The sequence below is a fragment of the Mycteria americana genome, chromosome 5, assembly GCF_035582795.1.
Source record: "Mycteria americana isolate JAX WOST 10 ecotype Jacksonville Zoo and Gardens chromosome 5, USCA_MyAme_1.0, whole genome shotgun sequence".
Classification (NCBI taxonomy): domain Eukaryota; kingdom Metazoa; phylum Chordata; class Aves; order Ciconiiformes; family Ciconiidae; genus Mycteria; species Mycteria americana.
This window is the reverse complement of record NC_134369.1, coordinates 15,421,464-15,447,052: the sequence shown is the minus strand read 5'-3', so window position 1 is coordinate 15,447,052 and position 25,589 is coordinate 15,421,464. Positions and strand designations below refer to the sequence as shown.

The following is a 25,589-nucleotide window of genomic DNA, read 5'->3' as shown; positions in this document are numbered from 1 at the left end:
CATTTCTACATGCCTAATATAGTGAGTTTTGTAGAAACTGAGAGATAGAATGTCATTAAAACCAATGTTATTCTGTAATGTTCAGTGATGAGATATTTTGCACTTCTATTTGACATGTCTGCTATTGGTTCCCTGACAATTACAAAATTCAGCCAAAGATGATGAAAGAATCCATGTGTTTTGAGTCAGGCTCAGAGATAAAATAATAGGGAAGGTGAACAACTGGCTTCACTTACTATTTCTGGGAAGATGGGGATCAGTTGTCATACTGTTGTAAATAAAGGATATTTCTACTGAAGTTTCTGGTTCTACATGTATGTGTAAATAATGTGAAGAGAGAATTAGGCCTGCTGAGTTGTTAATTCCAGTGTAATGAAGAAGCTACAAGCACTGTGAACATCATCATTATTGAGGGACTTGATTCTTCTGATATTTAGTACTTGTGTCCTGTCTTCAGAAGGAAAAACTTCGGATATCTCCATTTCCCTATGAGACTTCCCCTGTTTTGCTGCGTGAGAACTTAGAGCATTATAGGGCTATTGGGTTGGAGTTAGTTGTACAGCCCTTGCAAATGAGAAAATTTATGGGATTTAACTTTCAAACCTTTTTTATGACTTTCTCATCTCCTTGAGGAAGACATAACGTTGGCCTGCTGTTGTTTTTTGTGCTTAATGTGTGTTCTCTGATAGGGAGAGGTGAAGCAATCTGGTGCCATTTTAACTTAAGATACTAACTTCCACAAAAAAAACCTGGCAAACATGATCTGTGTGGGGATGTTTGCACAGAGAAGGTTCCAGTCCTGAAAGTTTATTCCTACTGTGATGTTTAAGAATTTCTGCTAGCCTTACTAACACAGTTGCTGGCATCTCAATTTGGTTTTCTGCAGAGGATGAACTGTTATATAATTACATGATGGTTAGATTTTCTTTTTTTTTTTCTGTTTATCAACTCTTTTCCCTTCCAATACCTTCTTTATCCTTTAGATTTTTTATTTTTTAATATACTATTTCCTTCTGTTATATGGCCCACGAACACAGTTTGGAATCTTTACTGTTCCTATCCTCAGAATAACATCCTTCTCCCCTTCCCCCTCCCTGTTCTAGGGAAGTACTGTCATCTGTATTTAAATGGGAAAAACTAAAACTGAAGGTCAGGATATTTTTTCAGCTCTCTCAAGTTCTGAGTGAGTATCTTAAATGGGCGGACCATCTTTCCTCTTCTCTTCTTTGTAATTTTTTTTACTTTAAGAGCATTAGAATTGAGCATTAGAGAAAATAATAATATTAATAATACAAATTGTGCTCTCTACATAACACCACCATGTTCATTTTATTTTGGTGTGCTATGCCTTGTGCTACAATATTCTTAGTTAACAAAATAAAACTACTCATTTTTCTTTTCTCTTTAGATTATATTTTAGTGTTTGTATCACTGTATAGATTACTCACAGCCTGTGGCCTCTGCTATATCATTATATTCTAATTCAGCAAGAACAGGTTGGCTGTGAGTTTTTAGTTGCAATGTATAATGCGTATTTTTCTGTCTATATCCAGTATTATCACATTTTTTCCACATAGAGTCTGAACAGCTCGTACTGAGTATATATGAAGCATTTCTAAACCCACTGAAAGCGCTAAAGCATTCATAACCGAATCTCTACTTGCTGCTGAAAAACCCTAGGAATAATTTATTCAAAAAATTGTTGTCTTCTTTCTTCCACATGCACATACATGTATTAACACCTAATATGTACTTCTAGTATTATTTAGAATGTAAGGTGACAAGTTCTTCTGGAATTCGAGAGTAATTCTAAGAAACTGGCTAAAGTATTTTTTTCTTTTTTTTTAAATAGCAAACAATAATAAATGTAGAACTGTATATATGAGATAGTAACAAAATCTCTAAAAGTAGTTAAAGTCCTCCAAGGCTTATGTCAGACAGAGTTCTTCTTTTCATGTGTGTGAAGGAAAGGAAAGAGTCCAAGAGATTTCTTGTAATTCTGCTTTTTGCTGGGTGCGGGTTTGGAGGAGGGGGAGGTTGAAGCTCTGGCTAACATCACATTCTTTCCTACATTCCTGACGTGAATTACATTTTAGGACTCAACTGTGGATTCGCCACATCCCTAAAAATGGGGCAGCATATCATTGTGCTGCTCCATGAGCTGACCAGGCACTACTCAATCCAATCCTTTGCCTAGCATGTTACTTGGACGGTTTTGGAACTGTTCAGTAGTGACTTGTGACCAGTATATCTTGATCTGGTCACTGTAGTGTTTTTCTTTTGAATGTATTGGTTTACTTTGATTAGAACTGTTGTGAAAAACTTTCCCTCTGAACATAAGATATTCCTCAGGAAACACTTGAGCATTGCTAAGAAACAATGCAAGGACAAAAAGTCCAGCAAAAAGGTGAGATCAAAAAAATGTTAAAGGCCACGAAAGAAACATTGTCTCAGGAGAGGTGGTTATTCACAGGAGCAAAGCTAAGGTACAAGCATTTGCTGGGAAATGCTAAGGCAGGTAAGCCTGCCTCAGTTGCCATCAGGTGATGGCAATTCTTTAGGGTAAATGTTGAGCTGGATTACTATATACATTCCTGTGACTCATTTGTTCTTAATGCAGAATAAACTGTTCTGTGATTTGTGAAGTCTGAAGAAGGGATAGATCCTTCAAATTCTTTTGAGAAGGGAAAAAACAACTGAGTGCGACACTTTAAATGATCGAATAGGGTACAGCTGAACCTGAACGCTCAGATGTGCAATGCTAAAGTGAGGGCCTGTGAGGGCACTTGGGCCCAGGGACTCCTCTCTTTATCCTCGCTCAATGTCAGGGAGAGAGCTGGACGCGGATCGCTCTTCTGCACGTGTACTGTCCCCCGCCTTAGGCAAGACGTGTGTGTGGACTGGTACGATCCAAACTAAATGGCGGTGGGTGCGGGACCCTGACGCTTGCTGTGAGACGTGCCAGCAGCTCAGTTTGCACAGAGGGCAGCTGGTTTGCACAGAGCCGGAGAGGTGGCTGTGGTGATGGAGGTGCAGCTACCCCGGCAGCCATGGGGCCCTGCTCGCTCCCTCACCCGTCTGGGGGCACACTGACATGGGGAAACGAGGGTCATCACGACCTCGCCCAGGTAATTTCATTTTCACTCTGCTACCTGCAATTTTATGGCTAGTCTAGGAAAGGCAGTCTGGCCTATGATAAGTTTAGGATCGTACCGAAACTCTCCTGTTCTGCGTATCGTATTAGTTTCAAATCGCTCCCACATAAGAAATGGCTTAAGCATCTGAGGTTTAGTATATGTGAAATTAGGATGAACCCTGCAGATTGTCAGTAAAGCATTTTCATCCTTCTCATAAGCATAGCTAACTTAAGCCATTTTTTGTTTTTCTAAATCTGACAAACAGATTTTGCTCTACAGTATGTTTTCAGTAGTTCCTAATATTAATTCTCATTACTGTTTATGGACATAGGGTATTAATTTTTCCGTGCTCAAAGCTTAAAACACAGAATCATTTTAGACATAAGGCGGGGGGACGACTCACACCTTCACAAGAGAAGCTCTCCGGTGTGGTTTGCATGCTGGACATGTTTGCTGTGCTGCCTTCTGCACTGGGATGCTACAAAGCACAATGGAAGCATTTATAAAACTTTTTATTGACTAAGGACTGGACAGTAGCATATGGGAACATCAACAATTGCTAACTGATCATGAAATAAAGAAATTCCAGTATTCTAGTGTTATAAAAAGAAGGGGAAAAAAAAGTCATTCAGAACTTAGTCATATTGGTTCAGCTGTTGTAACCAAAGACTGATAAGATAATAGAGGTCTTTGTGGCTGTTTTCTACTGAAATGCTTTATCTTTATGATGCACTTGGGGCCCTTTAGAGTGGAAAGCTTTTTAAACTGCTGTTGGAGTTAGAACTCAAATTAGATGCTATTGCAATGGCAAGGGGGCTCCTTAGTCAGGCAGCCCTCACAAAGTGACTTTTATCTCCGAAGCCCTTCCATTAGATTGTTACTTTCTTCAGTTTTCCCTGTTTATTTTTGTTGACTTTTGCTGCCCTATTTTGTGGCATTTAAAAGGTGACCCAATCAAAAGAGGGTAAATGCTAAATGCTGGACAGAGCCTGTGAAGTAGAAACATCACAGCCTATCTGATGTGTGCTGCAGAATGCCGTGTTAGACAGAATGGTTTAACCAGGTTATCTCTGGGCAGCTAAGATCAAATACACTTTCTTTTATGTCTAGCATTGTGTTTTTGCTTTCTTTTCAAACAATGTCCAGAAAAAAAAGAAAGAACTAACAGAAGAATTGATTCATAAAGCCTTTTTTTTTTTTTTAAATGCTGAAATTGCTTAACTTGATTCAAAATCATTTTTGATTGTTGGTTGAATTGCTTTGGTTGATGATACTTTGGAACTGCAGTTATGTGATTTAAAGCCCTTCTTAGTTTCTGGCAAAGTCCACACTTCTTTCTTGCATTACTCTCTCTTGATTTCATAAAAGTCACACTATGTGTTTATTCTAAAAACATAACAGGAGTAATCATTTGTGATTTATTAATTTGTATTTCCTGTAAGTATATGGGGCAAAAGTTAGTTTAGATGCAGTGCATAAACAAGGATGATATTTGTCATGCTTTGCACTAATCACGGAATTCAAGAGAACCAATAATACTTTGCAGCTGTGTAGAGATTCCATGCAAAGATCTCAAAGCACTTCAGAAGCATTAACTAACCAGGCATAAAAACCTCTGATTGGTAGTGTTTTACTTTGTGTACACGTTGGGAAACTAAGGCAAGCACATTCAAGAACCCACAGTAATTTAGTGTCACAGCTAAGAATCCTACTTCGGCAAGCTTTGGATCACGCCTGTAAATTTTTGGCTTATTTATGACTCCAGTATTTTGTCTTTTATTCACTTGATAGAGTATGTGGTTTTATCTTGTTTTCTCTTGCTGAGTGTCAGAGAGATTAGTTTAAAGTATACTATGTAAGTCTAGAAGTCTATTTTTTGTTATTCCTGCTTATTTTTTTCCCTTACCAGCAGTTATTACTCTGCCTCTATCTCATGACAACTTGCCACAAGGGCAGTTCCAAATTTAACATTGAAAAGCCTCCTGTGGTTTTTGACATGCAGCTACATCTGTATACAGACTGAATATGTAGTAAGAGGTAACAGAAGTGTTTTAAGGTGGTAAACCAGAGATTGATATAGGAACCGTAGTTATATTATGTATCTATACTTACAGGATACTGGATTTTTAATCTTTTTTTGCAATGCTTAAAGAAATCTAGGTAGATAAAATGCAAGATAATGTTTATGATTTTTATTAAATGCATTTTATTGTAACATATATGATGATCTTTCTATTACTTTGTGTACCAGAAATCATGTAGTATCGTGATCAGTTTTAAAAGGTAGGTTTTTGCCACAAGCAGAATACTTTCTAAATGTAATTTTAGACCACAAATTGAACTATTCTCTCTTTTTCAGCAGATTTATAGCTACTTTTTGTTTTCTCACTCCTGGTTAGATTGACCTATGACCAGAATTTCTCAAAAGTTCTCTTTGATGCCTTAGTTCTGTTCAATCTGACCATTTTATCTCAGTTTGTGCTCAAATCCATACAAAAATAAAGGGTAAAACAATAAGCACACACGGAAAAATTAAAATATTGCTACAGCCGAATTATTTTTCAGCTTATAATTGTAATCACAAAGGCAAGAATATATAACCAAAGGACTGTCACAAATAATAACTATTTTTTCTGAACTTTTGATAAGACTAAGAGTCGTATTTTCATTTTAAAAAGAAGTCCTTAAACACTATTGACTTCCCACCAACACTCAAAATTTAAAATACTGCTGGTAAAGGGAGTCAATGGATCAAATTCAGTATATCTGAAGTCACTGAAATAAAGGCCCCTAAGAAAAATGTGTCAATTTTAAAGGTCTTTCCTAACTGAAGACCATTTTGTGATAGAGCCAAAGGTTAATAAAATCAGTAGTGAATGTAGCAATTTTACAGATAAGCTATTCACAACAAGTGTAGTTACTTGAATAAAAAGCTAATTCAGTTCTAAAATGACACATGCAGTAGCAGTGAATAGCTGCTTTTAGGTGCTTTCTAGAGGAGGATAAAATACAGAATCACAGCACTCTTCTTTTCCAGCATCCCTGGCTGCCTGTAAATTGCTGTGAATGGGACTGTAGGCTGACAGGCTCTATTAAGACAAACTGCCTTTCTCATCGGAGAGATAAAATAAATCAGGTGTTTAGTCAAATTAAAATACTTCAGATGGAGCAGGCCCTGGGGAGCACTGATCCACCTGACAAATCTGAGAGAAACTCAAGACAGATGTGTTTTGGGGATAAGGAAGACCCCATGGAAAAAAAAATGCACTGCTGTCTCTGGAGTAAGAGAACAGGATTAGAACAGAGAGCGAGCTGTGATATATAATATTTTATGGAAACAGGCATATTTGCTGTATATTTTTTACTAAGCTTTTTGTTTGATCTGTTTTTATGGCAAATACATTTTGCAGATAGCTATATTTTTATTTTATTTATAGATATTTTTAGTCAGCAGAAGAAGTTTATTTACTGGTAATGAGTTTAGGAATCTCATTGCTTGCTGCAGTAAGTGGATGCAAAACAGATGATGATGGCACACAGCTACTGATGACCTCTCTTGGCCCAGCCAGATCAGCTCAATCTGGTCTGCATTCTGAGCAAGTTGTTTTTTATTGGTATTTAAACTGTAAAATAATGGTTGGGATTTTCCACTCTAAAATTAAATTATACCTCCCCCACACACTGTTCATACAACAACTTTCTGCATCTTATGCTTTTTCTTGTCTTGAGCAGTGTTCAGTTAGGTGTCTTGCAGCTTCATGGAGGTCTTGTTATTTTCCAGGAGCACAGTGTACATTTTGTGGTCATCGGTTCTATTCTGTTGTCGAATTACATAGCACAGCACAAATTAAAGAGTACTTTAAATGGGGTCATTCATTTCAGATGTGTTTCTTTGGGGGGAAAAAGAAAAGAAAAACAATTACTATGAATTCCTCAATAAGAACAGTTACTTCTGCCTGCTATTGTATAAAATTCAGAAAAAAAGAAAAAGAAATGACCTTATAAATTTTCTGCATCTATATCAAATGGTTCTAACTAAGCATAAAAAACCAACCAAATTTTGTAGCCTTAGCAGGCACTCTTTGTGGTAGCTTTCTACTCATATTATGAAGCAAGTACAAAGTATACAGAATAATATGGAAATGGAGCGGGAGATTAATATCTGCTTTGGGTGTGTAAAATATTTTATGACTGTAAGATCAGGGGCCTGCATTACAATGCCAAAGCTGCTTGACAGATGTGAAAGTCTCAAGCTGTGGTTTCCCAGGTGGCAGTGGATGGCAATAAGTATCATTTGAGGCAGCAGGTTGCTTCCCATTGGCTTTCTAAAATAGCTGGAGTGGTTGATCTCTTCTAGTCATGATGGGCAAGGGAATTTTTCCTTGGCAGAACAGTCTTTTATCTGTGAAAATGAATTTCAGTATACAATAACATATTCAAAAGCACCTAAATAACCTTTGACACATGGTGCAAAGTCTTCAAGACTGAATAACAGATTTTAAGAGGGTTAAGATAAGTCTATACCGAAGTTGCAGATAATTGAACTGATGTCAACAGTGTGGAGCTCATTACAAGCTAATGGATCCTGGCAAGGCAGTACCTTCAGTGCAGATGTTTTCCTGGCCACATACCTGCCTAAGCTTACTTTCAAAAATCTTTTATTTTGATTGTTTTGAAACAGCTTTTTGCACAGAACTCTTCTGTTGCTTCAGTCACGCATATCACACTAAGGTATTGCAGTAAGTTAGTCCGAATAGTAGAGTGTCCTTCAGGTTTAACTTCATGCATCCATCATACTTCTTCTGACTAAGAAAATTGCTAACCATTTCTAAAACTTCTGCTACAACAGAAGTTACTCATTTTTCCTTGTCCGGAGACCTGTGTCACATGTATACTGAATTAAGATTCAGGGTACTGAAACGTTAGTTTGTTGCAGACTCTTTTAAGGCTAACATAGTTAATAGTGACTAAGAATTTGAATATTTTCAGTACTTATGTTGTTAAATGCAATTAAGAAATGTACAGAAAAAACAGGTACCCTTTGTTCCTGGGAGTTTGCTTTGTTTAGAGTGAATGACTTAAGCTATGCAGTTTCTTTTTCCATAGAAAGCAATTATAGACAGAGGTTTTCTTGTATGCTGCTTTTGCAAATGGAATTCTGTTCAAGAGTAATATCGATCCCATCATAGCACCATGTAAGTAATAGAGCATCTTGGGTTTGTGACCTGCTTGGCAGGAGTCTGTTTTGTCTTCCCTCTCCTTATGAAACCTGTCAAGCTCTTTCTTCTCTTCCCCAGAAGATATCCATCTTACTCCTGGGAAGAAGGTGGAGTCATCATTTTGGTGACAGTTCCCTCCCAGGTCCTGTTCCTCACATGTTTTCTTCCACTTCAGAAGTCCTGTGACTTCTTTATCACAGTCCTCTATTGTGAATGGAGGAAAGGAAGGATGCAAATACCCTCTCTTTTGCGCCACTTCTCATATCATTGTGGCAGATTACGGACCTGACTAGTTCTTGATCTCGTTCATTTCTTCTCTAACTCTCAGTTCTCCTGTACAACATAAAATTGCTTCATTTATCCCACTTCCAACTGTAAACCTCTTTCAGATGCTCTTCCAATATTCCTGAACTGCTACCTTGCTGTAGTTATATTACCTCCTATAGAGCTGTGGGTCTGAGATGCTCACACAAGGAAATGCAGTGTATGGCTCAAATATAGGAGCTGACATTGCTGTTTGTGACAGAATAATATGTTCATATGTAAGATGGGATATTTTTGGATTGATTTGCAAAAGGACCCTGTACTCTCTACTTAGGAGACCCATGCAATTTACCCATAAACAGACCATTAAGCATCATTAGTGCAAAGAATAAATGTACCGTAGTTTCATATTAATTAAGCGCTCTCTGTAGAGTAAACTTTGAAAGTTAAATGAAAATTTTTAAGCCATTTTCTCAGGTTAGCAATTTCTCTTAGGGACAAGTAAAGCTCATTTTTAATACACATTCCATAACCAAAGCTTACATTTGCCCAAATGACCTACCAGATATATGGGTATTTTAGAGAAATGATCAATAAACTATTAAACTGCTTCTTCCACTGAACGGCATCTTTTAATTTTTTTTTACCATTTTTACATACTTGGGAAAAATAAAACAAACAAAATGTATAAAGTGAAGGAAAATTACGTCTAATAAACTGTGAATGTATTTATCACACTGGGCAGATTTAGATGGAAAAGATACAGGGATTTGTACACAGTGGATCATTAATTACTCCTGTCAGAAAAGAAGAAATACTCTATATCTTTTCTGCTCCAATTTTTGTTATATCCTTCAGCGCTTAGAGCACAGCAAAGCTATGTGCTAGATTCTTTTGGGATTTGTTAATAAAATATATATTCAAGCTGCCACCTGAAATAAGTATGTTGGTGATTCAGCTATTTTTTTGGTGAAGATTGCTTGGTAACTATTGTCTATCTCATATTTACAGTACATCTTTCCTGCACATTTAGGTACACCAGAAAGCCTGGCAGAAAAAGAGCGACAGCTCTCTACTATGATCACCCAGCTGATCAGCTTACGGGAGCAGCTCCTGGCTGCCCACGATGAACAGAAAAAGCTGGCAGCCTCACAAATTGAAAAACAACGGCAGCAAATGGACCTTGCTCGCCAACAGCAAGAACAGGTGAGGCTCCAAGAAAGAAACCTGTGAAAATGTTTCAAGCAGAATGCTTATCATAAACACTGTTCTGCCTGGTGTTTCCTTTCATCTTCTTTTCATAAAAGAGCTTAAATATCTTCAGAAATTACATCTTTTTCCAGAAAGAGGAAATATTACAGGACCCTGAGAAAAAAATGTGGGTGTGGACATTCAAGTAATTTCTTTCCTAGAATAAATGGCATTTGATAGATTTCACAGTTCTTGTTTCTTGCACTTGAGATGCAATTTTGGGAGTTGCAAATAAGCCAGACTATAACCATTATTTAACTCTTTCTCTTTTTGACAAGAAAATAATTGAACAAAACCCCTTAAGTATCCTCAAACCTTCAAATATCTTCTACAAGTAAGGTTTGATTTGTTTGTTTGTGTTGTGGGTTTTTTTTTTGTTTGGTTTTTTGTTTGTTTTAAAGATGCAGTTGTCCAAAGAGCGGTCCTTTTCTCATTGTACCAAAGTGTAACAACAGTGATCCCGTACACTAGTCCCCTAGGCATTAGATCAGACAGATCCAAATTAATGTGTGGTTTTTAGGAATCTGACATTATTACTAGAATTATCTTTTCAGTTAAACGTATTTTATAGGATATATACAGCAATATATGCTCTGTTGATTTTAATGAGTTGTGACGTCTGGTATTTTATGTGCTTGAGTATTTGCCCACATGTAGGAATATGGACTCATCCCCTAATGGAAAATAACATAAAGGAACACTGTAAAAAATCAGAAGTTAGAATGTCATTTAGCCATCCAGAGATGACACAGTAATTAACTATTGACACTTGTGAATAAGCTAGCACAAATTAATCTTGACACATTTGCAGACGAGTGATATCTTACAGTGAACACTTTGTAATTATATTTCAAAATGAAAATTAAATGACACTTAAAACTAGGTTGTCATGCTCAATGAAGCGAGCATGTAGCTCAACCGATAGGCAAATAAAATTCAGAATTTGAGCCACATGGTGCTTGTGTACCCTACTTTATCGTGTCAAGCCTATACATCAAGACTATGCTATGGTAATTGCATTGCGGGTATTGGATACATTTGCTATCACAGTACTGTTCCATCTAGGAGGAACCATTGATATTAGATGCTTCAAGGTATGTTTCTGGTTTTCATCAGGAAACGCCTGTTCAAATGGTACTATATTGTACATGCAAGTACAAAAAGCTGTTCACAAGCAGTCTGAACTCCAGCACATCAGTGCCTTTGCTCCTGTAAACAAAGATCTCACCCTTGCCTTGGCTATAGCTTACCATGTTAAGTAGCAGCCAGGTCACCAGCAGCTCCAAACAATTCTGGACATCGGACACCGGGTATCTGTGAAAAAAGACGCAGCACTCAGAAAGAATGACCCATGATGCAGCTCCATGCAGTGTCTGAGTTCAATGTGAAATTACAAATAATTCCTTTCTGAAGCTGAATATCATGATAATCTTTCTATTACCTTCACTGAGATTTTAGCAGTAGGGACAATGTGGATATAAACCCGACAGAGCTTATCTTTAGTGACAAGCACTGCACTTCTAAGGTGGAATAGCACAATTGGTATGTTGCTCATTAAAAATAGTAACTCAAGCACTCATACATGTTTTTAAATATTCTCTGTAGCACAGTTACCATTGGAGTTGCTTTTCCAAGCACAGACACTACTGCTGACCACTAATCTGACAATAGATGACCTGAGGTCCTGCCCCTCAGGGTAACCCAGGTGACCTGGGTTACCTGGGCACACAGGCAGCTAGCTCTGTTTGAACTACTTTTTTCACTAGCAGACCAGGGCCTGCTTCTTCAGTCTTCATTCACCATATTTTTATTGACTTTAGTGCGAGATTTATCCAGAAATATTTGAACGCCAGGCTCATAAAGGGAGTTTGATCCCTGTTACAAGCATCAGTGTAGTGGGCTGTAAGAGTTGCTTGATTCCTTTTCTGTGCGGCACTTTGCCTTGATCCAGCCCCAGAACCACACAGACCTGAATTTGTCTCTTTGAGGCCATAGGCAAGACTTAAAATATGTATGAATTTTGTGTTGGTCTCCCATACAAAAGTGAATTTTAGCCGTAGCATTGAAAAAAAAGACAGAGCTACTTCCAGGTGTCAGAGTGAGAGATTAAAGAAACTACAGACTTGATCTCTGTGTGTGCACAATTACAAGCTGTTAATATGTAACTGCATGTTCCCTAGGAGTTAATCTGAACAGTTTGCACTAAAACTCTGTGATTGTTTATTTCCAAATCAACCTTGCTACACTTCTGTAATTTTTTTATCATAAAAACCTTTTACTTAGCTTTCTCTGTTTATGGCAGAGAGATTAAGCATGCTCAGAAGATGGTGGGGAAGGAGACCAGGAGAGTTTTTGCCAAAATTGAAACAGTGGATTTGAGTGATCAAGCTACCTTTGTCACCAACTTCTTGCTGTTTTATGTGATTCCTCTGCTCTAGATAAATATTTATAGGAGGGGAAATTATACTTAAGAAATGAAGGTAGCAGAAGTGCTGAGGCTGGGGTTTCCAGGAAACACAAATCTTGTCCTTCTTTCAGTCTGCTGCATAGTTGCCCTTCTAAAGCAGATGTCCAGTTGTTCCCCCAGGTCCCTGCAGCTTCTCCCCCGTAGCTGCAGTCCATGTTACCCATTGCAAGGAGCAGCTCTGCATCTGCGGGCAGGATCCTATTTCCCTTCTGCTCTTGCATGCTGATTTTGGATGGTTTGTGGGAATCGGGTGGAGGAGGGTGGTGGTGTGTCTGGGGCAGATCCTCTCTCTCTCGTTAGTCTCTTACCACTCCCTGCCCTGAACACTTGCTTCTCTCCATCTATGTTAGGGATATAGTGAACCTATAAGGGATATAGTGAACCTTTACCCTCCAGATCCCTTACTGAATCTACCAAACGAGGGTAAGAATATCTACATAATTCACAGGCTTGCGTTGAGGATGAGTTACTGAGCATCAGGTACTGCTTTTACACAGAATGAGACCCTGCTTCCTTGGGTAGTTCCAAGGAAGACTTTGAGATTTACAAGAGAAGTAATGTGCTGCTCATTGTGAATGAAGTTAGAGAAGCTTGCCCTAGGAGCTTGTGCTGAATAGCGAAACATCTATAAATACTAGCTAAGGCTCCAGTTCAGCAAAGCAAGAAAATGTGTGTTTAACCTTAAGCACCTGAGTAATCCCATCCCCATTCAGCAAAGCACTTAATTTTAAGCATGTGTTTCATTCCATTGTAGCTAACAGTAATGCATCATAGTCAAAGATCACCACAGGCTTAAATGCTTTGTTGAATAGTGATGAGATTATTCACATGCACACAGCTAAACCCATGTTTCTATGCTTTGCAGAGTTGAGGCCTAAGTCCTTAAAATACATATTTCTTACTGGCTAACTAGATTTTTATGTTGCATTTAAATTTAAAATGTTTACATCACATATACAGATACCTCTAAAATATCCTTCATTTTTTAAAAAAATAAATGATGCTTAATAAAAATATAATAAAGAATAATTAATAAGATGTTTTTCACTCATAATATTGAAGTTTCAATATTACTGTTTTAATTTAATGGAAATTTTATTTCTAATAGATTGCAAGACAACAGCAGCAACTTCTGCAACAGCAGCACAAAATCAATCTCCTGCAGCAGCAAATTCAGGTCAGTGTGCTTTATTGCTTTCTTCTGATTATACTTAAATTCCATTTATGGAGAGGGAAGGATCTAAAATAAAGCAGCCACATGCTTTACTCACAAGCCTCAATAAAGATGCTCTTTATGGAGGGTCTTTGTGTCTTTGAAAATTATTGTCAAACATCTTTTTGATGGAAAGAGCTTTTTTTTTTAATAAGCAGAGTTTTCTTCTGAAAGTTATGAACTATTTCTTAAATCTTGTCATTTAATTCTGAAATTTGCAACCAGTTTGACTTGTATTGTGTGAAGTAAAAGCAGAGTCTCAATCATTGTTTATAGAATTCCTTATTCTACAAAGGCAAAATTGGCTTTATAAGAAGGTTAGAAGAATGTTTTCCATTTAATTAACTAAAGCAAAAAGCCATAGATAATAGACATTGAGACAGTACTAAGTCCCTGGGACCAGTCTGCTCATGTACAAAGACCCACAGGTATATGCGTCCCATGTACTTTTGGAGTTGGAGTAACTGTACCTTCATGGATCTGGGAGTGTTCTGGAGGTATTCAATTGTCAGTACTTGTACTCAGAACCTGGTTTAACTTTGTGCAAATACGTGCAGGTAGGGAGTGACATGTAGGTAGAGGCCTTGTTGACATGCGACTGTATTACCTTCTCTGCTTCCCACTTTGTTTGAAAGCATTTCCATGGGCCTGTTCTTTGATTCAAATATTTTGGTTTGGTCTGACAGATGATTGTACTGCCAATCATTTCTTATAAGCTTGGACTATCAGGTTTTTTCCTTAATCATCTGATTGCCATGTTACTAGATCCCAAAACTGAAGTTTTCCTTCCCTCATCCCAAAGGAACACTTGTAAATGCTTTTGCAAATATTGTAATGCAGTTTCAGTTACACTCTAAGGAGTTTAATTAACATACAAAAATGTGTTGATACCTGGGATGAGAGACTCAACTGAATTTTGAAACACCATTATTGTCATTGCTTATTGGAAGACTGCATGTTCATATTAGGTGTACATAAAGGATGGAAGAGACATAAGAATAGTGAAAGGAAAAAATACACCATCTTCTCTAAGTGTTATTTGCAAGTCTGGCTGCAAAAACCAAAGAATCATGTAAAAAAATCTTTACTTGACATAAAAGCTAAGATTGAAACATAGCTGAGTCTGTTAAACAGAACAGTTATTTGCAGGAGAAATTTCTAATTTTTTAAATTCCTTTAAAAATTAGGACACAGAAAGAGGAATCATGACCAGGTTATTTTTGTTCCTATTTGGAGAATGTGGGTATGTTTTACTGGGAAGTATCCTGCTTTGTAGTAAAAGTTGAAAGGTACTTTATGTTTCAGCTCACTCAATACTTCCAGTAGCTTTACCCTTCCACTGACTTCGGGGAAAAGCAGTCTTAGAATATGTTGTAGGTTCATTTCAGAATAGGTTGCAGGTTCATTTTTTTGTTCACTCACAATTTTCCTCTTACATAGTGCTGAAGCCTCTACAAGTTTTCTTCCGTGTCCTTTCCTAAACGTATATGCAAAGAAGTGTTTTAATGATTGTTCTGTTCATGTGAGCTAAGTTATTTCTTGGTGATTCTTCCCTATATTTATTTCAAAATTCTGGCCAATATAAGCTACTCTTATTCCATAGTTCCTCAGTAGTTTGGCCTCTTTATTTATCCTTATATTTACATGAATCTAATCAGTGTATTTGAGGCCATGAGGACTGTTTCCTCTCCCAGCTTGTTAGCCAGATCAGTAGCAGGCATCTCATTGCCCAAAGAACATCGTAGACTCCAGTATGAAGCACTAGGCACGTTGGGCAGATGCCATCTCAAACATACATTGATCTTACAAGGAGATTACTAAAAAAAAGTTTGTTAGGAGATTGTTTCCTAGGCTAAACACCAGCTTACATAGTCCATTTTCTTGTGAGCCAAGTGGTTCTTCTTTGTTTATTTGTTCTTTCTTAATTCTGTGTCAGGTTTGCTAGCCAGGAGTTGCTCGGGAGAGAAGTTAGTTGCTAAGTCACCTCTGCAGCTCTTAATAGGTTTGTCGCTATTGAATTGATTACGAGTGTTGCAGTTTGTTGAGACCTGTAGCTCCCTAAGGACTATAGGTGGGATGGAGGTAAACCAGGAGGCAGGCGAGAGATGCAATGCTGTGCCGGTTCTGTCGGGTTCCCTCCCAGCGTCTTCCCAGGAAACCTCAGTACCGATACACAAGTCGCGCTGGTGACCCTGGGTGGAATTCATCATATCAAAAGTAGATAACTGCAGTGCAGACTCTGTCTCAATTAATTATCCAAGCTGTTTTTATAGTGAACAGAGAGAAGCAGAGTGAATAGTTTTAGGATGCAATTCATCTTGTCCTAAAGTATACATTTAAAATATGTCAGATGAATTGTTCCCTAAAATGGCTGTTTCTCTCCATTAACTATAAACGATATGGATGCCGATGCCTATAGTGTAGAGATCTGAAGTGAGATGAGGTGAATCACGCTCTCTGCGGCTTGAGGAGAAAAAAAAAATTCCTAATAAACATTTACATTCCCAATTTAGTTTTTGGGGTTGGTAGAATTCGGAACTGCGTCCCCAATAACTTACTTGATTTTATTCAGAAGGTAAATTTGTTTAAAGATACTCTTGAGCAACCCTTTTCAGGAACCAGCAATTACTTATATAAAATTCCGTGGAATCTTATCTATACTTTGTATGCATGGAAAAACAATAGGACTCTTCCCTGACACTCCCCTTTTGAAGAGATTACAAAATATAAGTAGCACAGGTGCCAGTTCCATCTGGGCATGGGCCTATTCATGGCACAGCTACTTGAAATAAGTACAGTATGTTCTCCAGGATGCAGGAGTGGGGCATTGCTGACGCAATGTTTTCATCATGAGACACACAGAGTACCACTGTCATCTTCCGAGGTACAGTGTTAATTCTTAAACAATAATTTATGTGAATAAGTGCATGCAGTTTGTTTAACCATTTAAACAATTAGAAATTACTTTAGATGGGGCTTACAAGATTTCTGTCAACCATATAAAAGAGAAAATAATCCATATTATATAGAACATATCTTTCCCTGGACACCTACTGGGTTAATTTACTGAGAATTTTCATTATTTGGTATTTATTATTTACATTGTGTTGTATATTATTTGTTTATTTAATAATTTTAACACCTTATTTCATTTAGTTTAGGGGTTTTTTGGTTTGGTTTGGTTTTAAGACCATTTACTGGAGCACCTTACTCCAGACTTGTTATACATCCAAAACTTTGTCAACAATCTATGAGCAAAGAGGACATTAGCTAGGCTTAGCATATGAAAACAACATAGGTATTTCAAGAGTACTGAGGTCATTAAATGTTCTGCATAATCATCTCATGTTTTCTAAGGGAAGCTAATGTTACTTTCAGGGTGTTCATGTTGCGGAAAGCAGTTTTGTCTGTTGGCTAAAGGGAGTGGGAATGTAGAGTTGTTCTCAGTTCTGTCTCTGATTAATTGAAATTTGGCAAATTGTTTCCTGTTCCTCAATTCAAATGTAATGTTTTGAGAATCTTAAATGAAAATTTCAAATAAATGCAGTGTATTATTACTTTTCAGCTCAATGTTCATAATGTTCATAAACACTCTTCTACAGAGGAGTCCACAGAGATGGGAGGAAATCTAGTATGCCAAATTAAGTTCTTCGTTCTGCAAAGCTGTGCAGAGAAATCATTGCTTTTAGTGGAAATAAAGTTGAGAAAATACTGTAGGGCAAGTAAGAGCTCATAGATCAGTCTCCAGGTTGATTCAGATTTTTTAAAAGAACTTTCTTTTTTGTTTAATAAAAAGTATTCATTCTTAAAGTAGAAGGGACAAAATGAGACTATTTCAAGGACATCTCTTAGCCTGTGCTGTGAAAGTGAAAACCTCTAGGGATAAAGGAAAAAGCTGTGTAAAGGAGGAATTTGGTGGTACATCATGAAGATAAGACTGTATTGGAAGAAAGGAAGGCTTGCATCTCTAGAATGGTTCCAACCTTGAGAACTGCTTGAGGCCCTGTAACCCCTGTGAATTCAGTGCCTCGTTGCCAGAATTTAGTCCTTTCAGAATGAGGCTTGGGGACTGCTTCTGACCCCACCACATCCAGCTGAGGAAGGGATTGGATCCCACTGATGCTTGTTGGAGCATGTTGCCCCAGGATTTCCCTCCGGGGGGGCAGGGGGTGGTGTGGATTTAAGGGATGAAATTTTGAGGGCTTCCCTCCTCTGGTGGGCAGGCTTCGTTAGGGCGAGTCCTAAATTGTGGCTGAAATCTTTAAAAGGGACACTGGTTGTTGAGATTTGCTGCAAAAACTTGTGATGGGTGTTACAGTGACAGCTGATCCACCCTGCTTTCGTCCATTTCCCTTCCCCTTATTTCTCTGTGCTACACTCAACGCCATTGCAGAGCATTTCGTTTTCTGTTTGAATCACTATGATTTCCATTGCATAGAAAAACTGGCTTCCTCTGCTCTCATAAGTATTCTGTTTTAATTCAGCCACTAGAAATTATTCCTAATAGTAATTTTTTTCTAGTTTTAATCTATACATTCATACTGTTGTAGTTTCATATTAATGTTCTCGCATTTTTTGTTACAGTCAAAAAGAGTGAACATGATTACTGTGATAGTAAACAAACAAAAGAATAGTAACATAAAAATTACAACTATTTAAACTGTCCTTGAATAGGAATCATTTGAATCATACTTAAAACTTAAGAGGCTGAACCAATGAGTCTCTCTTCTTATCCATGATTAACTACTGACAATTCAGGTACCTGGTGAGCTGAATAAGGACTATCTCTTTATGTGAAGTACATGTCTAAAGATCAGGAATAATTACATTCCACATTAGCCTTCATGGCCTCCCTGACCTGGTTAATTAATTTTTTGCTAGGATAATAATAGTAGAAATAGATTTAAAGATATGCTTTATCATTAAATATGTAACTGACCTCCAGTTTTAAGAGCTGAACCTTTCATTTATTGCCTTTTGGAGACAGGTTAAAGCTCATTGCAGTGAGCTTGCTGAAAATGCACAAGCTGGAATCTAGTTATTGTCAGTTCAGTTACGCTCTCCGAGGTTGTCTGTCTTTGTAAACTGTATTTAGCATTGACAAGCAAAAAGCAATTGCAATGCTACTGTTCCAGCACTAGGGAATATTCTCCCCACCTTTTTTTCTTTTCTTTTTTTTTTTTTGTTATTGATCATGAAACTGATCCCCTTCCAGCAAGCTCTGAACAGGACCAAATAAAGCCATTGAAAGCAATTTGATACTTCTATTGGCAGGGTACGCAGATCAGATACTCCCTTGAAAGAGAGCAATAGTTATAAACAAAGCTTAGAAGTCTAGGAATAGCCCCCAGCTTCAGCAAACCCTTAAAATATTTTGTAATTGTATCTTCAATCATGAATTAGCCAGGAAAAACAGACCTTTTTTGCCTTTATATTTCACTGCTGTATGCTGTTTTTAATTGCCCACAGGCACACTGTTGTGATCTTCTTTGGAAGTTTAAAACTAGGATAAAAATGCAAATCTAATTATTTCTTTTATCTAATCTAATTAACTTTTACAAGTAATGATAGATGCACTGTAGCCTGCATCAAACACTTTAATAATGATGTTTCTGGATTAAAGAATAGGTAAAACTACTGTAATTTATAAGCAGTCAAGATTATGGCAGTAGAAAATGTAAATTATTGTGGTGGCTTAATAAACTATAGCTGCAGTTTATTAATTTACAGTAGAAAGGATACATTTCCCTTAGATTCCAGTTTGCTTATGAATTGGTTCCCAGCTGTCATTAGTATCTTTTTTCTTTCTTTTTTTTTTTTTTAACAGTTCAGCATTTAAAAAATCTACGTCTAACTTCCTTCTGCAATGCAGTTGTGTGCATATGGAAGAGAGAAATGCTGTTATGTGCCTGTAACTTGTAGCTGGCTGCTAAATCATTGATTCAAATTTACGGGGCTCTGCTGTAGGTGTGGCATCACAGCTTCTGTCCAGCTCATAACTTCTTTAGTGAAAATGGCAACTGATCCAATGGAGGAAAGACAAATATGCTAAACATCAAAGTCAAATGTTTCCTATTTTATTTATTATTATAAATTATTATTATTAATGAGTTCTAAAGTCCTTATTTGATAATTACCCAAGCAAAAGTTCTATTACAGGCCAGCTTTTTCCAACAAAAGACATCTTTGTGGCTGGCTGGCTTGGAATTTTCTCTGTCAGCTGTGTGGGAAAAGAAGCAATGTGGGATCCTTACCTTCTCCCAGCAGCCTACCCTTTAATAAACATTCTGGTGATGGTCCCTATCCTTTATTCAGCCTCTTCCATACTAAAAATGCTTTGGCATGACAGTGTGGTGGTCACCTAAGAAAAAAGACACACTATCCTAAAGCTTCACCCCTCCTGTGCTACGCCTAAGCTTCTGGTCTTGCACATTGGCCCCTATTTGCAAGGATCCTGCTAGCTGCCCTGCCCCTGAGGCTCTCAGCCCCTGGAAACAAGATTTATCCTGGCAAAGCAGAAACTAGTTCTGGATTTGACTCTTAACACAATCCTTAAAACTGTATGCAGTCTTGAGGTGGGGGAGTGGGTTTTTAAAAATTTTTACTGTGACCTTCTAAGAGTTAAATTAGCTTTCTTGCAGTTTTCTAATTCACTATATGTTTTTTTTTTCTTTTAAATAGCTATATTTCGCCTACCCGAGTCTAAACAAATTGTATTTAATGCAAAAATTAAGCCTTGTGTATCTCTTTCATATGACTTCTCTAATTATAGAGCAGTAAATGGTAGAATAGCATATGTTAGCAACATGAGCAGCAGTCTATGAAATGAGCTACAAGTTAATAAAATGATCTTGTGGTGGTGTTGGCCAAATGTTAGCACACATGTTTCGGAAAGTGATATTTCAACAGACTTGAAGAATAGGAGTTTGGCACACGGGTGCCGAACATGATCTGATGTGTGGAAATTAGTTAAACCAAAGTAAATGTCATTGTTTCTCAGGCTCATGTTGGTGCAGAAAATGATAGTAGCTGCCCTCCCACTTTCCCTCTCCCACGTCTGTTTTAAAATTGGAAATGAAGGCACAGGCATCCATACTCCCCAGTTCAAGTACTGCTGCTTTGTTCGCTCTGGGCATGCCGCGTTGCAATTCTCGCCAGTGGCTTAAGGTCTTGCTCTCGGCCGTGCCTCTGTCAAAGCCAGGGGCGAAAATCTCATTGATTCTATTGAGCCCAAACACTCATTCTACAGCCTTTGCTTACAGAAGGGCCTCACATTTGAGCTCTGTTAATTTAGGGGCAGATTATAACCAGCTCCTGAGTAACAGCAGAGGAGCAAGCAAGTATTTGCTACCCACCTGTACTGCTGCCCAGGGGTCATTCTCAGCTGGTGGTCTGCCCCTTCCAACCAAGCGTGGAGTGACATACTGTGGCAGCCTCAGTGCTCGCTGATCCAGATGCCCTGGTCTAGCTCCCAAAGACTTTGACAGAGGTTATGCCCCTCTGAACTCCACCGGTGCTATTCCTCTGGTCGTACAGGTCTGCATCACCCTCTCTGCCAGTCTGCATAGTGTAATATTTGCAATATTGCAATATTTGCAATAATGTGATAATAAGGCAGTATTTGCTCCAGCACAGAAAACCAGTTTCCTTCCTAAGTGGCATGTGCACAAACTAAAATGGATAACTGGGAGCAGAAATTGAGCCAACTGGCAGCCTACCAACAGGGCTGATCCTGAGAAGTCTTATTTGCTTGAGTAGTACTTGCATAGCCAGTGTCTGATGACTTGTGTATCTAAGTGTTACTCACATAAGAAGGCTTTGCGGCATTGGGCATCTCATATGAGGAAGGACTTAGAATATTAGTATTGTGGTTGGGATATCAAAGATATAAATGAGTCAGGGGTTTGTAATTTGTTTTATTAGACAAACAGATGTAGTTGGAAAAAACATGCAACCTTTTGGGCACACCAGCTCTTTTTCCGGTCTTACATCAGTGTTACATTGAAACATATCACAGGACTGACAGGAACTGCCTAGGATATTGGCCTTTCATTTCTAATTAATTACTTTTTCAGTGATGATTTTTGCGATTGACAACCATGTGATGGCCAAGAGGGAAAACAATCGGGATTTGCATGACTTTTTTTTTAAAAAAACAGCATTTGACACACTATTTGACACACTTATCAGGAGTTAGTGAATAAAGAAAATAGTTAATAAATGCTAGTATTGAAAGGACTTGATTTATGGAGATATTCAGAAATACAGGCAAGGCTGGAATGTGATGATATCAGAGGTCAAAATTTCTGTCTGCAGAAGCAGGTATTTGGAGGAAAATGATGAAATACAGCCCCACATAAAAAGGCCAAAAGCATTTAGCAAATACATTGTAAAGTACTTTTTGAAATATCACAGTAAAATCTTAAATTTACTGGTGGACTAAATCCTGACCTAAAGAATCAAAATGGTTTTTGGTTGTAGTTGTGGGAATGCTCCAGAACGCAAGTGTATTACTGAATCAATTTGAGCATAAAAACTTACTTTAAATGTATTTAATGTCACGACAGCAAGGAAGAAGTGCATTGCTCTCTGAATGCATTCAGGAATTATGAATTCACATAAAGAAAGTAGTAGTATGTGCAAACCAGTAAATGAGCAAACCAGATGCTGTTTAGCATTTGGTATACATTTGATGGCATATATGTAAAAGTAAAGTGAATGAATATTTCTAATATTCACTGTCTAATGCAACCAGCTAATCCAGACACTCGCAAAGATGTCAAAGCATAGCTCTCATGGAAAGGTGAATGGCTTTGCCTGGAATATACCTATCTAATTTTAAAGTCATTGTTAAAGTAAGGAAAACCTGGTTTATGACTGCAATTTACACCCTATTTTCTTTTGTCTGTTACATTAGAACCCCCTCCCCCCAAATAATTAGATAATGTAGTGGCTTGTGTTGTATGCAAGAATTTTACTTGTTTGAAAGAACTAGTCTTTTATATAAATCTTGTATATATCATCTTCAGCAAGTTGGGCATTTGCACAGCTTGGGTAAATTATGTCTATATTGAGAATCTAAGAAGTTACACAGTGTGCATTCCATACTTGAGGGATGGGAAATAAAAATTGATATACTGTGTGGCACATGATATAACACAGTGAAATATCTTTTAAATTCCAGAGGGATGCACTGACATCACCACACTTAATTCACATGCAGTAACTCCCACAAAATGTTATTAATTTTAAATTGAAGTTTGTAATCATTCAATAAAAAGAAAATAAATGATGTAAACAGTATACAATGGTGCATTATGAAATGCTGAATTCATCTTATTCACCCACCCAAAATGACAGTATGTTAAGAAAACATTAAAGTTGTAACACCAAATAATAAAAGCAAAGAAATTCACAGTTGATGGTGAAGTGTGAAATCCATCCTGAGACACATTACCGGCCCACAGTATGGAAGGGCACTTCTGAGTTAGGGAACTTTATTTTAAAGTAATGTATTAATCCTTTTTATTCCGTAAATGAGAGATTAACCAGTTGGAGGAACATGTAGTTAGTTTAAAATCTAGATCAGGTAGATAAATGAGTAGTGTGGGTACTTGCCACAGGTAACACAATAAAGTTGATAGTGCAACGTGTACCTAATAGCCTAAGCACAGACTGAGATTCCTTATTTGACAAAGCAATTTATATAATACAAATATAGAAACAAACTTTTGTCAGAGGAGGAGGTATGGCACTTGTTTTTTGCTCTGACAACGAGTGATTTGTATGAAGAAGTCTACTATCACATTTCTAGCTTTGCCTTTTCCATCTCATTGAATTTTATTGGTGATATATTTTCAGGATACTCATCTCCTCTGTAACTGCATATCTGAGTGTCTCATAAGCTGAAGTGTATTATCCTCACAACACTCTTTTGAGGCAGAATAAAAAGCATCTAGATATTTGGGGGCATCTAATTTTAGATATCTAATTTGGGTGACTGAATTAGGACTTTTGGCTCCATATATAAAGCAGTCCAGGTGCTGTGAATTACCTTCTGTTGATTAGACAACGAGGTTCCTAATTTAAGCACCTAAGTTAAATTTCCTAAGTGACTTGATCCAGTTCTTATATGAAATTTGACAGACACAAAATCTGTGGTTTCAGAATTCAAAGGGTGGTTCTCTAATATCTTGCTCGTCTTTTCTATCATGACTTTCTGTCAACTTATCACTTACCTTAATTTACTCTGATGGAGGTTTTAGCCAGAGTGAATCTACTTCAGACAGAGAAATATTTGTTCCTTCCTCTCACCCACTCTCCTGCCTCAATGAAAACCATTTCAGCTAGCTTGAGTCTCCCATGTGGTCAAGCTGCTGGCCAGAAGTATAGCCATTGTCATACAGAAAGGCAAGTGCAGAGACTATTCTCACTGAAGAAGTCTGTAGTTTCCCAAATCCACGTATTTTCCTTACAGATATGGAGCAACTTCTGTGGATGTGAAACATCCTTTGAACAGTGGCTTTTTGTGGAGAGAAAATAATTTTTTGTTCGAAGAATGCCTAGATTTCTTGGAGGTCCCTTGCGCATTTTGTAGGGCATTCAAACGACTTACTTGAAACAGCCATTAAATAATGTTTTTTATTTAATCAAAATGGCTGCTTCTAAATGGAGATCTTGCATGCCACATTTTAGGCCAGAATATATTTTTATGGCCAAGTTATAAACCTCTGAAAAAGGGGGCTTATAATGGAAAGGTTGACACAACATTAATTTTAGTGTTGTAAACGCAATGGTATAATTTTGGAAAAAAGCCTTTATAGCTCTGCTAAGATATTAATTGCAGGAAATTACAGCATATCCTATTAAAGTATTATGTCAGTGGCATACATAGCGTATAACACCTTTGCATATTCTCCCTTGTTTTCACGGCAACGTTTTGCATTTTGATCTGTAAAGAGTAGGTGGATAAAGTGGCTCAGAGTTTCTGATCGTTTTTGCTCAAGGGGAAAAAACCAGCCTGGGTAATGCTTGCTTATGGCCTACTCTAGAAACAGGTCTTCTGTTAACCAGGTAAATCCAATACGGGTATAGAGGAATGGACCAAATTCTGCTGAAATGAAAGTCTTTCCTTTGTTTCATGACTGTTGCACTAGGGATTTGAATTTGGACCCAATCCTTGCTCACACAAGTTAGGTTTAGTCAGATTCTTTCCAGAATGACAACTATTATGACAAACTTATTTTTACTGATAAGGGCTTACTTTTCATTTACTTATACCTGCAGAATCATTCCTAACTGTTACAACTGCATAGCAGACCCAGTCTCTTAACCTTTTTGATTTCTGTTCAGTTAATTATTCAGAAATACATTTTATGTGTGTATGATGGAGGATAAGCTGTAGTTCCCTATTAAGTTGAACAATGCAGATATGTGCGTTGCATTGTACAGTTTTTTATTCCTAAGTAATAGGTTATTTATTGCAGTTCTGCCACTTTTAGGATTGCAGGGGCATGGTATAATGGTATCATGTTTTCTTTACAGGAATTTGTTCTTATGAGATAATTATTTGTTAATACCTTGGGTTTAATATACACTGAATTGTAGCCTTTGGATATAGTCTAATGTTGGACTTTTTTAATCTGTGGTTGCTGTTTTCAACGAGGATGAACTATTATTACAATAGTTTCTTCTGACTGTCAGATCTTTCAGGACAAGGGGCCAGGTCTTCGTGTTTGTAAAGCATCTCATATTGAGGTCGTGATCCTGTCGGGCGCTTTTCATTGCTACATTGACACAAATTTGCAGTGAAAAATATCAATAGCAGCATGCAGGGTTTTTTTTTTAATATATAAATGGGACCTGGAGTCTTGATATCTTATCACTTTTCCCCTCTGACAACAGTGGAGCATGCACAATTCTTTACACAAAAGAAGTCATGACTGTTGTATAGTAGATGAGTTTTTAACAAGATGGGAGAAAAGGCCTTCTCAAAGACTCCACTGATATGCAAGTTCATCGGACCGTTGATGTTTCCC

General features: G+C 37.5%; 1 protein-coding gene across 10 annotated transcripts in view; it reads left to right on the top strand.

Annotated features, from left to right (window-relative positions):
* The window catches only part of SOX6 (SRY-box transcription factor 6), a 379,444-nt gene that overhangs the window by 218,191 nt on the left and 135,664 nt on the right, over nt 1-25,589 (top strand). For all 10 annotated transcript variants that reach the window (XM_075502220.1, XM_075502218.1, XM_075502219.1 and 7 more), the window contains 2 exons: nt 9,654-9,826; nt 13,447-13,515. In XM_075502220.1, the coding sequence (XP_075358335.1) occupies nt 9,654-9,826; nt 13,447-13,515 (242 nt within the window). The remainder of the gene's footprint in view (nt 1-9,653; nt 9,827-13,446; nt 13,516-25,589) is intronic.